This window comes from Manis pentadactyla, chromosome 8 (genome assembly GCF_030020395.1).
Source record: "Manis pentadactyla isolate mManPen7 chromosome 8, mManPen7.hap1, whole genome shotgun sequence".
In the NCBI taxonomy this organism is placed as follows: domain Eukaryota; kingdom Metazoa; phylum Chordata; class Mammalia; order Pholidota; family Manidae; genus Manis; species Manis pentadactyla.
Genome location: NC_080026.1, coordinates 15,736,834 through 15,753,982, shown reverse-complemented (window position 1 = coordinate 15,753,982; position 17,149 = coordinate 15,736,834). Strand labels below are relative to the sequence as shown.

Sequence of the window (17,149 nt, the reverse complement as noted above, 5' to 3'; positions counted from 1 at the left end):
GGCTGCAAACAGTGATTTTTTTCTACAGAGGCTGCGTAGACATGGCAGGCATTCCATGGGGCGGATGGGTCTTGGCAAAGGAAAACTAGTACTCCTTGTGCTTTAAACAAAGAAGATGCATTAGCTAAGATGACTGTAGATTTCTTTTTCATAAGATGATGATTTGGGGCTTGTTTTTAAACCACTGTTAGTCTCTCATCCTTACACATTTGAATTAGTCTGAGTTTCTGAAAAACATTTTTTAAGGGAATAATAAGCATAAAAAGTTGTCTTGTGCCCTTTAAAATGTCTGGGTATAACAGGCATTTCTTGAAATTAACTTAAAACAAATAGAATGGTGTTTCCTATTTTTAAAAAAGTATTAACAAGAGCTGAAAGTATCTTTAACATTGGCTGCTATGAGAATTCAGTCATATTGAAACAGCTATCTGAAGATTGTAGTACTCTGTTTGTTTATGACACTTTCAGATTCCTCCCATCCCTTTATCAACCTCTCCAAATTTCTTTGAATGGTTAACAAAACATTAAAACAGTAGTTTCTAGTGATTTAATAACATAATTGGACAGGTTTTGTTAATGTTTACTTACAGTTGCCTGTTCTTTCAAGTGTGTTTTAAATTTGGTTTTAAGATATTAAACATGTGTTAGTGAAAATTACTGATTAATATTTTGGTAGATTTTATTTATATAATATGTGAGAAGAGGCTTCCTTGAACCTTGATTTAATAGTGTAATACACGAACATCTTATGTCTATTTTAAGATTTCTGTTCCTAAGATATTCCTCTCCTTTCTGACCTTAGACTAGTACATTGTCACTTCAGGAATAGTAGAAAGCTGAGCCCTTTTCTCATGGATGCACTTCATGAGATTTCTGTAAAATTGAAATAAAGCAAGAAATCTCATATATGGTGAAGTGGTACAAGTTCATCTAGGCACAATGGAGTATAGAACTTTTTTATTACATTTTAGTTTCTAGAAAGTTAGGCCCTTCAGTTTTTTCATGTACTTCTGAGACCTTCTATTGAGAGATGTGCCAAATGTCAAATGTCCCAGGAAGATCCTTTTCACAGAGTTGGAAAAAGGCTGAAGAGCTAGCCTTAATTGACCACCATAAAATAAATTATAGACATTTATCCCGCTGACATTATCTGATGTGAATGGTCCAAGAACTATAAAAACCCAAACAATGGGAAGTTGAAGTCCACTCTCTCAATTAGCCTTGCGTTGCTGAGATGGGGAGGGCTGGTTCTGCTGTGGAGTATGATTTCAGTCATGCTTGCTGTATTCCTTTTTGTTACCAAAATTTCTTTTTTCTTTTAGGAATTGCCGTTAGGATAGTGGCAGAAAATGTTAATAGTTCATATATTTCTTGTTTGCTTATATGAGAATTAGTGAATAAAATAGTTTTTAGAATGCAGATTAAACCTTTGCTAATTTCAGAAACCTATACGCCTTCTTTTTACCTCAGCCCAGAGAGCATGGGACTTCTTGACCCAGCGACCAGTGATGGGCGAGTAATTTTCTTCTTACCCTGGCAAAAGATGACTATAGCTGGCACTACTGACACCCCAACTGATGTTACACACCATCCTATTCCTTCGGAAGAAGATATCAACTTTATTTTGAATGAAGTGCGTAACTACCTGAGTTGTGATGTTGAAGGTAACTAATGCATTCCTTTGAGATTGTGTCTCCTCCTTTCTTACCTCCCAGGCCATCTGGCTCTTACCAGGTGGCTGCCATGTCTCCAGTCTGACTCATCTTCACACTTGGCCTGCTCTAACTTGTATGTGTTGACCACTTCTAGGAGATTTATGAGGACCAAATTATAACACAATAAAAATTCCTTTTTTTCCCCTCTACTTTCTACATCCACATGAAATGCAGACAGCCCTTTTCTGATAGCTTCTATGGCAAGATTGGGGTGCTGTACGTGAGCTCTAAAGACTCATCTGAGAAGAGTATGAAATGTTTGCATCATTATATGATTTCTAGAGTGTGGGAAGACCTGCTTAACAGATACAGGATATATCCATAGGAAATCATTAGTCAAAGAACGAGAGGATGGGGGTATATATATTCCAGGAAGCTTAGTGAGCTGCTGCTATGTGGGAAGTAGGGTGTTAACAGTGAATTTAGCTAAGAAGGGGAAGTATGCTTGGTTTAATTTAAAAAGTGGCAGTTCTTTCCCATGCTAACCTGAGCATACGTTCTTTTAACCTGGGTGTCATAGGTTTTTCTTCAGTGAATTTATGTAATGATTTATTTTTCATCTATGTTACTTTCAAAAGTGTTCCAGCATTATCCTTCTGTATTTCCTTAGCTAATAGCTTCATCATCTAGTGATCCAGGCTAGAAATGGCATGCTTATCTTTGGGATCCTTCTCTTTTCACATCCAGTCAAATTTCTCTCTGTTTCCTCTGAAATATGATGTAAGTCTCTGCTCACTTCATTGCCTGGTGTATGCCTGTCTCATTTCTAATCTGAACAATTGCCTTCGCCCCTTAACAGACCCCTTAACGGGTCTCTCCCTGCCCAATCAGAACTCTCTTGCTAAAACACAGTTCCAATCATCCCTTCCCTGCACAAAAGTATTCCTTGGATGTCTCCCCATTGACTTCAGGAAACATTCTAAACTATCTGGCATGGAAACTAACATTTTTCACAACTTGTCTTTGTAGGTTTATATTTCAACTACTTCATCTCTGTGCCTTTATAATCATATCATATTACCTTTCATTTCCAAGTTAAGTCATGCACTTTTAAACCTACATGCCTTGCTTAGGTTGAAGCCTAGATCTGGATAGCCCTTTCCCCCAACTTCTCATCTTAGAAAAATACAATTTATACTTTAAAACTACTAATCCTTTGTACTCCCAAAGAAAGTCGATCTAATATATCACAACATTATGTATGGCTGATAGTCCAGGATATATTCTCACTTGAAGCTCTTTGAGGGTAAGGTTTCTTTATTCAGCTAGAAAGCTTTTTATTTATCCTGGTATGCCACTTGTGATTATTTTGAATTAAAATGAATCAGTAATAGGTACTTTCAGGAATTCTGGTGCTGGTAGCAGTTTGAAAATCTCTCTATATTAAGGTAGAAAATAGAAGATTTTTGAAAACTAGTGTTCATTTGTTTATATCAGGAATGTTCTATATTGTTGACTTCAGAGAAGGACATGCAAAGGCTCAATTTTTATCTTGATATGACTCACAACCATCCGTGAATCCTTTACCCTGATGAATTTTTCTCATTATATCATCACACAGTTACAAACAAACAAAACAAACTGCTTTAAAAAATGGTTCAGGGGACTCTCCTAGTTTAATTGATTGATCCACATTGTATAGTTTTAGTGTCTTCTAATTTTAAATAATGGATGTAATTTCATTGAGTGCTGTCTCTTTGGATACCTACAAGAATAGTATAAATGTATTAAAACATGTAATTGAAATCTATGTGGCTAATGTTTACACACACACACAGTTATTTGGGAACTAGCCATGCCTTATTTAATATCCGTATTTAAATGCTCCAAATGCTTTGCAGTATTAGCTTGATACTTTTTTTTCCCTTCTTCTGTCTACAGGGAGCTTCATCTGGGTATGACTGTATTTTAATGTATTGATTATTGTTAATGAATCCTGCTCCACTTCACATTTAACTGAGTATAATATTTGCTAAAAGAGGGCTTATATTGGGTCCTAAGTATAGGAAGTTTAGATTGTTGCAGCAAGAAATAAAATTAATTCAAGAGCAGAGAGCTCTGTGTTGACAGTTTCTAAATTCTTAAAGTTCAAATGCAGTAACAACGAGAAACCTAACTGCTTATACGTGCTTGAAGGCTGGATGTTCTGGAAACAGGTGTCGTTCCAAAAGACCATCATGCCCATGTTGTGGGTGGGGGTTTCCACAGTGAAATGAGCCTGGGACTGTCACAGAGACTGGATCCTGTACCCCTCACTTTTATTCCACCTATGGAAATAGTTTGTAGACCTGGAAATACCTGGTTGGTCTATAAAGGCCTCTTTAGTTAACATAGCTTTTGGTAGTCAGGTTCATTGGTGAAACAAACAAGGAGTTTTGTCAATTTTGAATTTTGCCACAAGCGTTTGAGATTAATATCTGAACACTGTAAATCAGGCCTTTCTCCTGGTGGTCTGAGGACTCTTGAGGTTAAGAATTCTCCAGGAAGCAAATGTCCAGGATAAAAGCAGGGTGACAGCTCTTTCATATGCTTCATTTATTTCCCTTCATTTATTATCTATCACATGTTTCCTACTTGTCTCCTTGTCCTTTTAAAAACAATTAACAATGATTCTTCATAGTTTTTGGTTTTCATTCTTGTTTCTAATTGACTGAAGGCCTCATACTTGAGGAATTATCCAGTCTTCGTGGACTGCCAAGTCAGCTAATATGTGTCTGTATCTTAAAGTGAAGACATTCAGATTTGTGTTTTTTCCAAGGAATTTTGGTGAAACCCTATATTCTCCTTTATAGGAGATGAAATGTGAGAGAGACACTCAACATTAGGCACCTTTCAGTTATTTGACCCTATGTATTGTTGTTAATCTTTCCATTTGTCTGTAATGGGTAAAAACATGCTTTATTTTTAAATCTCTACCATTATTGAGCACTTTTTATGCTATGCCTATGTTATCTCTCTGACAATCTTTTGAGGTATATTTTGTAATTCCCACTTTATAGATGAAGCAACTGAGGCCCAGTGACTTAAAGTTTCTTGCCCATACCTCGTTCACGTTGGAGCTGTGATGTGAGAACACGTCATTCTAGCTCCAATACGTGTGCTTCTTAATACTGCACAGTACTCTGGTAGGTAGTTCTAGGTTTCGTAATGTGGTATTATATCCACTGGGGAGTCTTTTAAGTCTCAATTCATTTCATGAGAACTGCTGGACACCTTCAGAATAATAGGAACCTTTGCTTTCGACTGGCCTTATTTGCATTTGAATGTTAAAATAGAGGAGGCTTCGTATCTCAAAAGTAATCTCTTGGGCCAAGTAGTCTTCTCTAAAGATTTGAAAAATAAAGTTTGTTCAGATCCTAGAGCAATAGCTTTGAAATATTCTGTGTTCACCAGGGTTGAAGTAATCATTTAAAAGGGATTTATTAAATGGATGAATAAGTAAAATTCTGACAAGAGTTTCTGAGCCTCCCCAAATGGCTATATCCTTAAGAAAAAAAAAAGTGTCAAATCTTAACACTCCGTGCTGTTCACAGCAGCTGCCACACTTCGGCAAAATGCGTCAGAACAATTCTGAAAAGCATTTTGCCTGTTGGGAATAAGACCATGTCTTCTTTTATGATTTGGAAAGCTCTCCATTCACACGCTGAATTTTCTAGGTTACTTGTTTGTTCTTTTCTGAAATGGGTAATTGATAGTTGTGTGGTGCGTATCGGGTTAGGAAGAAAAATGATCTTTTGGAAAATGTATCATTAAGTCTGCTGTGCAGAGGTTAATCAGAAGGATGCAGTGGTGAAACTAAGCTATGACTTAAAGGGATTGAGAGAGACAGAAGATTTGCAGAGCGCTTTATCCGTGTAGTTTTTCTGGAGTGCTTCTCTAGGCAGCTTCTCTAGCTGTACACAGGTTTCACGTATGCAATTAGTAGTGTTTATAGATTGCCTGTTATTCAATTAACAACTGAGCTGGCCATATCAACTCACTGCAGACCTGCCTTCTCACTGCCAGAGATTGTACCAGGGTTATCAACTTACACAGGCTTGGATGTCTTCCAGCTGTTTAATTATAGTGTCACGCGCTTTGCTTTTTCTAGTTTCATTAGTTTATAAATGTAATATGGTATCTTATTTCTGTGATTAACACTTCATTTCAGCAAGTTAAACATGCTGGTAGAGAAGTATTGATTTCTGACACTATTTCCCCTGTGTTCATTTGGATATTTTCACATGCTTTTTACTGATTTTCAAAAGTGGCAAACGGGAGAAAGAACACCCCATACATTTTGTTTGGCTAAATAACCAATATGAAGCAAAACTGCACATTTAGCTCTTCATTGTCACTTCCTGTGGGCTTCATTTTCTATTAATTTTTAAAACAAACATGTATCTTGCCAAGTTTTTAAGAGTAAAAATATTCATTATAATTTGAACTTAGTCTTTTCAACCAGGTGTGAAAAACATCTATTCAACTTTATGATTTATATTTTACTCTTTCTATATTACATATACCAAAACCTGAATGAGTTATTTATGAGTTGTAATAAAAATAATTCTTAAATATGGTAGTAGAAGGACTATTTTATTTTCTCACTGTCCTTTAGAAAATACTGCCAGGTACTGTTATACACTCTGGAGGTACTTGTGGGCTTTTTAACATCTGGGTAGTTGGCACTTAAAAGAATCAACTGGGTGCTATCTGGGTGAGCTGCTCTAAGTTGTGTTTAATAAGGGTTTTTCCCATCTTTAATAGTGGTGGTGTTTCCTGTCATCTTGTTTTATTAAAGTATTCATTTATTTTAAAAGAGAATATCTAATTGTTTAAATATATATCATTAGAAACCTTATATAACCCCTAGAATATTGGCTCAGTGTCCCAAATATTTTTGCTTTTGATTTTGTAACATCAACTCTTCTTGTTTGATTTTAAAAGTTCAGAGAATGTTTCAATATGCCACTTAATCTTTATGGATCGTTATACATGACCCCCTACTTAATACAGCATTTAGGGTATTGAGAAATATTAGAATTGACATTGCTGAAGGCCCTCAGCAAGGCAAGAAAAATGAAACAGTTATGAAATCCTGTTTAGCTCTCCTGGTAATATGAGTTGAGAACCAGAAAAATTAAGATGAATCTTTGAGCTCTGAAGCATAAAAGCCTTGAGTTGAGTTATTTTCTTCACAATTATGCCATGGAGATTTAAAGTAGATGATGTTCACTACCTACTCTTCGCTACAACCTGAATAATAGAACCAGTTTCTAGGTAGCAGTACTTAACTTAGAAAAAAGAGTTTTCATTTCTTTGAACTTGATTAGGTGAGGAGGATAGTTTGAAGTGGTAAATACGGAACATGTTATAACTAAGTCAAGTATTTGTGGGGGGAGGTGTGCTGTTTGAACAGTTAAACTCTCAGGAGCAGAGGAAGTACAGTCAAATTTCACTGAAAGGTTGGTTTTTTAGAGATGTGGGCAAGGCTGCCACATCGAAGTAGCCAGCTTGAAGATCTACCAGGACAAGTCTGAGATCTGCTCTTGGAGATTTTTACTCTAGCGCTGTCTTGTGTAGTGTCATAGCCTGTGCACGTGCATGTAATGTGGCTGTTTCTTTTCAAATTAGTTAAAATTAAATAAAATTTGAAATTCAGTTCCTCGGTCACATGAACTACATTTCAAGTGCTTAATAGGCTCATATGGCTGTGAATTGGAAAGTACAGAGAACATTTCCATCACTGCAGAAAAGTCTATGGAACAGTACCACTCTGTAGAATCTAGAGGTATTTACATATACTTGATTTAATAGTCATGAGAGGAGGAAATAGAGTCATTTAATTTGTACTTGTTGTTAAGTAAAATAATTTATTACTCTGAAAAAAAAAAAGAACCCCAAATATTAGAAGGCTCCAAGGTGATTACTTTAGTGACTCAACAGTGTCTGAGCTTCCTGGCCCTTCTTTCTCTTCACTCTGCCACCCTCCAAGTTGGCTTCATTCTAGGATTGTTCCCCCCCATGGTTACAATATGGCTGCAACAGTTCCAGACAGAATTAAAATGTATCTCGGTGATTTTCCATTCTGTCTACTACTTCTGAATCTCTTTCTTCAGCAAACTTTAAATAGAGTTTGTTTAGTGTATAAGGTTTCCACTGGGGGTGAATAGGTGATAAGGAGAGAAACCTGTTAGTTCAGTAAGTTGCAGTCTTTCTTTGCAAGAGGTTAGAATTTATGTTTCACATGTGAAGCTCTGCTCTGTCCTACGGATGCAGATTATATGAATGGCTCTGACCGGTCATTACTTAATTTGAGTGGTGGAGAGGTACAAGCACTTTATTCTTTAGCAGCAAATAGCATTTTGAATGATGCATAAAAGTCATTACATCTCAAGGTTAGGAGAAAATTGATAGATAACCTGATCCAACCACCCTCTGGTCTAATGATATAAAAATTCTGCAAACTATAAAGACTGATTCACATTTTAAATATGATTTAGAATTTTATTATCCTTACATGCATCTTTTGTTTTTTTTAGTTTTTCATAAGGGATTTTTTTTATTATTAAATGAAACTTATTTGAAAAATGCTCTTAATATTATAATGCTATGTTTATTTGGATAAGGGAATTGTAGTATCAGTTAAGTAACAGTAGCTAAACCAAAAACAGAGAAATCAAAATTAGCTTAAATACAGAAATTCCTGCAGAGCTGTGCCATGGCTGTGGGTGGTCAGAAACAGGCTGCCGTGAGCTGAGTCACACCTGCAGGTCACCCGTGCCCCTTGGGCCCTCAGGGTGACACCCACCTCCTTCCTCAGGGGGCCTGAGGACTCAGGGGATCCCGGGACAGCTTGTGGCCTCCGTGGGCTGCAGGTGGAGCAACAGGAGCAGAAGGGCCACATGGGAAAGGCTGCAGGGGGGCCTGGGCGTTGGCCAGCATTTGTCTGATGTGGTCGCCTTCTCTTCTTAGCTTCAGGAGGTTTCTCTCAGTCTGCACGGCTGCCTCCCAGCTTTTCTGAGCCCTTTCCTCACGCAAGAGGAACTCCCTTTGGTAGAAGGACCTGGTTCTCTCCAATTCTTTGCCCATGTCTTTGGCTATCTTGTTGTGCAGCTGGAGAATCTGAAACTCGGAGTTCCCGGTTCTGCCCCAGTTGATCAGTTTCTTCTCAGTTTCTGGCACCTCTTTCCCTCCACAGCGATTTGGCTCTCAAGTTGCATGGTACATTCTTGGTGTAGTTCAAGCAGATTCTGGAGCTTCAGCTGAAGTAGTTGACTTTCCACCTGTAGGATTTCATGCCTCAGAGATGTTTCCTCTGCCTGGAGGGCGGCTGTTTGTTTTCTCAGCTCTTTGACTTGCCTTTGTTTCCTCAATGATCTGGCTCTCTCAGGACTTTGAGGGGACACAGGGGAGTCAGCATCGTGCACGTCAGCCTTCAGTGCCACTTCTGACCTGGGGACGGGGTGTTTGCAGTTTCCCGCTTCCCGCTTTTGCTTGACTTCCAGGTTCCTGCCATCCAGGAGATGTCTTAGGGGTGCAAGTGAGGGGATGGCATGGAGCAGGGTCTCAGCCACTGACAGCAGGCGGCTGACTCCCTCTTTCAGGTCCTGCTCCACACGAGCGCTCGACCCCAACAGTCCCTCCTTCTCCTCCTCCTTTTCCTTCAGCTTCTGCCTGCATATTGCCATGTCCTGGGCAAGGGCTTCTGCCCTCACTGGAAAAGCAGTGTTTCCTTTCCGATCATGCAGCATCTTCTCAAGTTGTTCTCCATCCTTCTGTGAAGCCCTAAGGGTTGGTTTCTCATCAGTGGCCTTGGGAAGTGTAGAAGGCTGGCTCCCCCATCCCTTTGCCAGAAGGCCCAGAGTGATCTGAAGGGACAGCATCAGGTGTGTGGCCACCGCTGCCAAGCTCAGGCTCTGTAGGGTGGGAGGACTGGCCTCCCCTGTAGGTGGCCTGCCAGCGTCATCGACTGGAGTCGTTCGTTCTGCAGTGTCACCACGGTTTCCAGGTACTTCTTGGCGGGCAGAAGAGCTTCTGTTGCGTGGTGCCTGTCATGAATGCCATGCTCTCCTTGCCGTCAAAAGCATCTGTACACAACTAGCCAGGGTCTCCCAGGGGACCTCAAGGAGCATCTTCACACAACCTGCCAAAGTGCCCCAGGGGACCCCAAAGAGTCCTGTTAGGCATCCCCAGCTCTCAGCGATCGCCAGCAGAGCCCCCCACAGGCGCTCCAGGATCAGCTGGCCCATGAGTCCGGCGGCAGGCAGCAGGCCCTCCATGGCTGCAGGGCTCCGCAGCTCTGCCTCCGAATGCCAGTGTCTGTGGGCAGAGGGGACCGCTCAGAGCCCTGCAGCATTCCTTAGCTAAGGGCAACAGGTGCCCTCTTGGGCAGGTCAGTTAGGGCAGTTAGGTTCTAGAGCACAGCTCTCCCTACCTGCTCTGAGGGAGGAAGTGACGTCACCGGTACAGGCACATGGGGCAGGAGGGAAAGGCTGATCCCAGCCAGGAGCTCTGACACTCTAGGCCCGCCTGGCCCTGCAGCCGACCTGGGTGACAGCACAAGGCCAGGCCTGGCCGCTCTCTGTGTATGAGGCCCCGTGTGCCTGTACCGGTGACGTCACTTCCTCCCTCAGAGCGGGTAGGGAGAGCTGTGCTCTAGAACCTGGCTGGCCTCCCCTCCCCCACCTAACTGACCTGTCAGGGCAGAGCTGCTGGGCCCCATCCCAGCTGAGGCCCTATCTCTTGATTTAACATTTTCCTCTGCTTCAGGGATGCCCACTGCTGCCCACCAGGGCCCGGACATCTCCCTTCTCAGAGGCTCCCTCTCTCCTTGTGTTTTTGTTCCTGTGGGTGTCGTGTGAACATGTGTGTAGACCCTGCTTTACAGGATCCTATAAACATGATAGGGCCACTTACATGTATCTTTTTAAATAAATTTAATCCGAATATAATTCATCTGGTTAATTCTCAAGTTAAAAAGCTGAATGCTAATATAGGAAGCAAAATAAATTAAAGTTACTAACATATTATGAACTCTCCCTGGTAGTGTTTTCTTTTATGTTTTGCATGTCAATTTTAAGAGTAAGGATTAAAAATGGTAGAAGTTTACATAATGTTTTATTTAATGTTCCTCTATGATTGTAAAACTCAAATGTTTTAGGTAGTTTTTTTTTTCTCAGACAACACAATTTCATAGATATATTTTCTGCTTCTTATACCAGAAAAGGTAAAGCATTTGCCACAAAAATTATTAGAATATGCTTCAGATTTACTCTCGAAAGCCTAATTTTCCATCAAATAATTTTAACATCAGTCAGAGGGCTTTAAGAATGGAAACCAAATTCCTAATCAGTGTGGCTGCGTAAGGAATTTCACAGACACCCTACAGACTTGGTGGTGACCACAGTGACGTTCTAAGTGGTTGGCTCAGTTTTATTTTTTGACTCAGAGGGTGAGTTGCACTCTAATGGAAAATAGTGGTAATTTCCTAGTTAGGCTTTTTGTAAAGATGAAAATGTTGCATGATTTGTGTTGAGGTTTTACAAGATTTTGTGGAAATGTATAGAGTGAAAATTAACCCCAATTCCATGGAAGCCATCGGAATCAAACTGAAGAGAACACACACATGGGAGAGGCAAATTTTAGAGATTAGCTTGTGGTGTCCAGTTGATAAGACTGGAAGCTTTAGGCTTTACTCACCTGTTTATGTTTCTTCTTCCTTTGTTTCAGGTAGAGTGTTTGGATATGAATTTGATTAACCACCACTGTAGAGGTGTATGGGTCCCTCTTCTTTCAGACTATGGTTACATTAAGAGTGTGGTCCTTAAGGAGCTATATTAGCATATGTCTGATTTACCCTTGTTGAATTTATCTTTATCAGAAACCTATTTTTCTTTTGAGATCAAGATGGAGGGATTATCCGTCATCTATTATAACTTGTTTTTGGGGTCCTTTCCTTGTACTTGGTTAAGTGCTTCCCCTCCCCCCCAATCATTTCCAGGAGTCAAAGAGTCTGCTAGATACAGATCTACATACTTGTCAGGGACTGCTGTGTATTAAATATATTTCACTGTACAAAAGCACATGACCAAGAGGTGAGTGGGATTTGAAATCCAGACTTCCCTCTGCTCACAAAACTGTGCTCCCCTCGATGAGATATTTTAATTTGAACTAAGGAATGTGCATGGTATGTATGGGCTGGTAGAGGCCCAGATATGTCTGTTTTATATGTAAACTATTTCCTTAATCTTATGACACTTGAATTATGTCAATTTTGTCTTGCTTTTTAAAAGAAGTTATAGTAAAATATATATAATATAAAATTTACCATGTAATCATTTTAAGTACAGTTCTATGGCATTAAACATATTCACATTTTTGGGCAGCCGTCACCACCATCCAGATCCAGGGCCTTTTCCTCTTCCTCAGCTCTGTACCCATTGAACACTAACTCCCCACTCCCCTCTCCCACCACCCTCTGGTAACTAGGGCCAACCATTCTATTTTCTGTCCCTGTGAATTTCACTATACTAGGTATCTTATGTAAATGAAATTGTACAGTATTTGTCCTCCTGTGACTGGTTTATTTCACTTAGCATAATGTCTTTAAGTTTCATGCACGTTACAGCGTGTGTCAGAACTTCCTTACCCTTTAAGACTGACCAATAGTCCACCATATGTATATACCCATTTCATTTCTCCATTCATCTGCTGAAAGACTCTTGGGTTGCTTCCACCTTTTGTGTATTATGAATGATGCTGATGCAAACATGGGGGTGTACAACTTTTCTGTGCTTTCAGTTCTTTTGGGTAAGTACCCAGAAGTATAACTGCTAGATCATATGGTAATTCAGTGCTTAATTTTTTGCGGAATTACTATACAGTTATTCATAACAGCTGCATCATTCACCCTCCTATCAACTCACAAGCTCTCCCCATTTCTCCACGTCTTGGTCAACACTTCTTATTTTCGTTTTTGTTTTTTAATTTTTTATAATAGCCATCTTAATACCTACATATCATTGTGATTTGCATTTGCATTTCCCTAATGATTAGTGGTATTAAGGAGTTTTTTATGTGCTAATTGGCCATTTGTATATCTTCTTTGAAGAAATGGCTACTCAAATCCTTTGCCCATTTTTTTCAATCAGGTTGTCTTTTGTAGTTATTAAGTTTTAGGAGTTCTTATGTATTCTGAATATTAACCCTTTATCAGATATATGATTTGCAAATTTTGTTACCCATTGCATGGGCTGCCTGTTAATTCTGTTAATAAGGTCCTTTGATGTACAAAAGATTTTAATTTTAAACAAGTCCATTTTATCTACTTTTTCTTTTGTAGTTTGTGCCTTTGGTGTCATATGTAAGAAAACATTGCCATATCCAGTGTCATATAGCTTTTCCCCTATATTTTCTTCTCAGTATTTTATAGTTGTAGCTTTTATGTAGGTCTTTGATCCATTTTGAGTTAATTTTTGTATATAGTATTAGATAAGGGTCCAACTCCATTCTTTTGTATGTAGTTGTACAACTTTCCAATTGCTTTGATTTTCATGACTATATACAGTCAATTTTTCATCAGTGTGGGTAATGGCTGGGCATAAGATGAAGAATGAGGCTACATATAACCCTAAGTTGTGGTTGAAGCAAAATTGCAATTACTTCTCTATTATCTAGGAGTGGATTAACCGGCTTAACAAAGTAAGTGCAGCAGGACCAGGTAAACATTCACCTCCCTGGAGTCTACATCATTAGGCAGCTGTTGGATTGGTGTATCAGCTGCCTGATGTGGAGATTGGAGAGGAAAAGAATAAGAAAAGCCTTCCCTGGAGCTGATCTGCATAAAAAAGAGTAGATTATAAACATTTTGGCAGAGTCTTGCCCTTGACTTGCCCCTGATGGTACACCAGAACCACATCTAGGTTATTTTCCTTAGCCATTTTAGGTCAGTAATGAGTGCTATGCAACATCTGTCTAATTCTATTATAAACTTCATCAGTCTTGGTACAGAGGGATGATTGTATTTTGGCAGAGATAGGGAAATTTCATGATAACTAAATATATTCTTTGAATATATTTCATGTGCTGTAACACAAGTATTGTGTACGTCTACTTGGAGGAGCCAATGCAAAGTATGTCTGCTTTGTGGCATTTATGAAGATAATGGGATGAGACAAGAAAAAAAAGTGAGATTTTGGGATCTGTCAACAGATAAGGGACAGTACAGTTTAGTGGGTGAGAATGTGGACTTTAAAGTCTGAAAGAACTGGGTTCTAATGCTGCTCTACTATTTCCAAGATGTTTGATTTGGATGAGTTGGTTAAACTTTTTCGATCTTTTTTCTCTTTTGTATGGTGAGAATAACAGTAAATGATGTTATAGGTCTTTGCAGGAGTAAATATGATGAAATGTGTATGTCAAGTGCTTTTGACGAGGCGACACCTACCGTAAATGCTCAATAAGAGGCTGGCATTGAATGGGGAGAAAACATCCTGTTACAGTTTTGTTTGTTTAATAACTATCTTTGTCTTCCCTGAGAAAAGACAGCAAGTAATATTCTAGAAGGCAACAGAACAAGCCTTAAATCTACTGGTTTGTTTTTGTTTTGTTTGTGCTTTGTTGATGTTTTGAACTATTCCAGGTTGTCCCAGCTAAAGGTTGCTAACATTTGTTTCCTTTCTCATTGGTACCAGTGTCAATGATTTTTAAGCTTTTTGCTTTTTTTAATGGAGATTATTTTTGTAACAAGATTGTTCTTTGAGTTTTTCTTGTACATATCCGCTCACTTAGTTTTTATTTTTAAGGACTTTTTCTCCCTTTTAAAAAGTGCATGTTTGTGTGTTTTTGCTGAATTCTTTTCTGCTTTTTAACTATTTCATAGTTTTGTTGACATGTCCTTGAGTAATCCTCTTCACCCTTGACATTGATCCTTCCCAGTGAGAAGAGGGGATGTCCTGGCAGCATGGAGTGGTATCCGTCCCCTTGTTACAGACCCCAAGTCTGCAGATACTCAGTCTATCTCGCGAAATCATATTGTGGATATCAGTGAGAGTGGCCTCATCACTATAGCAGGTATGAGATTTTAGCTTGTTATTTGGGTGTGCATTATGTAGGACTTTGAGTTAAATTATCACACCCGAATCTTTTAACGCCAATGAACAGGTATTTTATTTTCATGACTCTGAGTAAAGTCTTGTGCACTGTTTTGCCATCTTTGTTACCAACAACAGGTGACTTCTGTTATAAGTTGATAAATGGCTAATCATAAGAAAAATAAAGGATGGTAACCTAATGGATTGTTTATCAACTTATTTATAGGTGGAAAGTGGACAACTTATCGATCTATGGCCGAAGATACCATCAATGCCGCTATCAAGACTCACAGTTTGAAAGCAGGACCGAGTAGAACAGTTGGGCTTTTCCTTCAAGGGGGCAAAGACTGGAGCCCCACACTATATATTAGGCTTGTCCAGGATTATGGACTGGAGAGTGAGGTGGGTGTGTCTTGCCACGTCATTTTACTCCTTACCTAATCTCACTAGTGCCCGTAACAGAGTGGGCAGTCACCCTAATTTAGAGTTTCCTTTTTACCGGGTTCATTTCTGCTTGCACACTGTGCAAGTGAACTAAGGAAAAAAGGTGATCACATTTTGCTTTAGTTGCCTGAAAGGCAGCACATGTATTAGTTTCGTTTTAAAATCTGGTGTTTGGTCGATTGTTCCTGGCAGGCAGGGCATCGCAGTTACTTTCTGTCTTGAGCCTCAGGAAGGCCGTTCTTCAGAAGGGCACCAGGAGAAGACTGAGGCTGAAGCTTCACCCATCACTGCAAGTGCAGTGCAGTTAGAGCTGCCCGAGGCATGGGGAGCCCAAGGGTTTCCTCCCACAAAGTCAAAATCTAACACTGCCCTAGAACTTACAGGCTGTAAGAAAAGACAAGAGAAGCGTGAACACTTTTTCTTTGTACCTAGAAGGTGCGACATTCAGTGTATCTGCCTAATGTGGTTCTGTTCTTTAGGTGGCACAGCATCTTGCCACCACTTATGGCGACAAGGCTTTTGAGGTGGCCAAAATGGCAAGTGTGACTGGAAAAAGGTGGCCCATTGTCGGAGTGCGTCTTGTGTCGGAATTTCCATACATCGAAGCAGAGGTATGTGAATGGCCACGTGGGAATTTCCTGTCTGCTGTGTGGTGCCATTCATCTGTTCTTTAGAAGTTATATATAGCTAAGTTTTAATGAACATATGTCAACTAAAACCTGAAGCAAAATGTTTTCCAAGCACAGATCCTTCCATTTATAAAATTGTAATTTTAATTCTGAAGTGATATTGATAGCTGTAACCATAATAATAGAAAATATAGATTTCTTTCTCCTCCACAGAGCTCCCTCAGGTCTTATGAATTCACAGTCGTTTGCCCCATTGGTAAACTTGTAGTTCTTCAAGTTTGTACTGCTCGTGTGCTGCCTGATGACATATCTTGATTTGAGACTGAAACCCGAGACCATGCTTTAAATTTATTTCTTATTCACTGCACCTTAAAAAACATGGGTGTCCACTAAGCATGTTGTGTTGACTGGATGCAGGACTTCTGTCATCTGGGTGCTCCGAGACAGAGAATTGTGGGCAGCGTAAGGAGTTGAGAAAATGACTTTTTTGGGGCTTGTTCTTTGCCTGTTCAGCTATGTAAATTAACATCCGTGTTACCTGTAAGCAAAGAAGTAAATGATTACTGTGGGTGGTAATAAGAGGTGGTGCACAATGTTGCTCATGTGAAACCTTCATAAGATTGTGTATCAATGATACCTTTAAAAAAAAAGTGATACAGTTTGCATACTTGTTTCAGGTTCTGTGTTTCAGGATGAAAGGCATTAACTCGTGTCCAATTTGTCCCAATTTCCAAACTTCCTTTGGCAGGCAGATGGGGGGAACGTGTGTGATGTCACTATCTGCCTCACGCCTGCTAGAAAACCAGAGTGTATAAAGATAAATGTCACTTTTCCTAAGCACAAACTTTTAACAAAAAAGGCCTAACCTGATCAATATATTTTTATTCGATCTCAGGTGAAATACGGGATTAAAGAATATGCCTGCACTGCGGTGGACATGATTTCACGGCGCACTCGCTTGGCCTTTCTAAATGTCCAGGCAGCCGAGGAAGCCCTGCCCAGGATTGTTGAACTGATGGGCAGAGAACTGCATTGGGATGATCGTAAAAAAGAGGTATTATACAGAAGTCTTTAAAACAACAGTTGCCGTTATAAACATGTAATGTCTTGATCTGCTAGTAGAAGCTAGCATAGTTTTTGCTATGACTGTAGATTTGTAACTTAAGATTTCTTGCCAATTCCCGTGTGTGTGTGTTTAATATTGCTATGCCCTAGGAAACGGAAAAGATATTCTTGTACCAAAATTTGTTGGTTGTTTCTGGAAAATCCCTTGTAAAAGAACACTCTT

At 39.5% G+C, this 17,149-nt stretch overlaps 1 protein-coding gene across 2 annotated transcripts in view; it reads left to right on the top strand.

The window, feature by feature from the left end:
- Positions 1 to 17,149, top strand: part of GPD2 (glycerol-3-phosphate dehydrogenase 2) — a 124,142-nt gene that overhangs the window by 94,974 nt on the left and 12,019 nt on the right. For both annotated transcript variants that reach the window (XM_036884142.2, XM_036884141.2), the window contains exons 9-13: positions 1,471 to 1,664; positions 14,634 to 14,768; positions 15,015 to 15,190; positions 15,712 to 15,843; positions 16,757 to 16,915. In XM_036884142.2, coding sequence (XP_036740037.1) covers positions 1,471 to 1,664; positions 14,634 to 14,768; positions 15,015 to 15,190; positions 15,712 to 15,843; positions 16,757 to 16,915 — 796 coding nt within the window. The remainder of the gene's footprint in view (positions 1 to 1,470; positions 1,665 to 14,633; positions 14,769 to 15,014; positions 15,191 to 15,711; positions 15,844 to 16,756; positions 16,916 to 17,149) is intronic.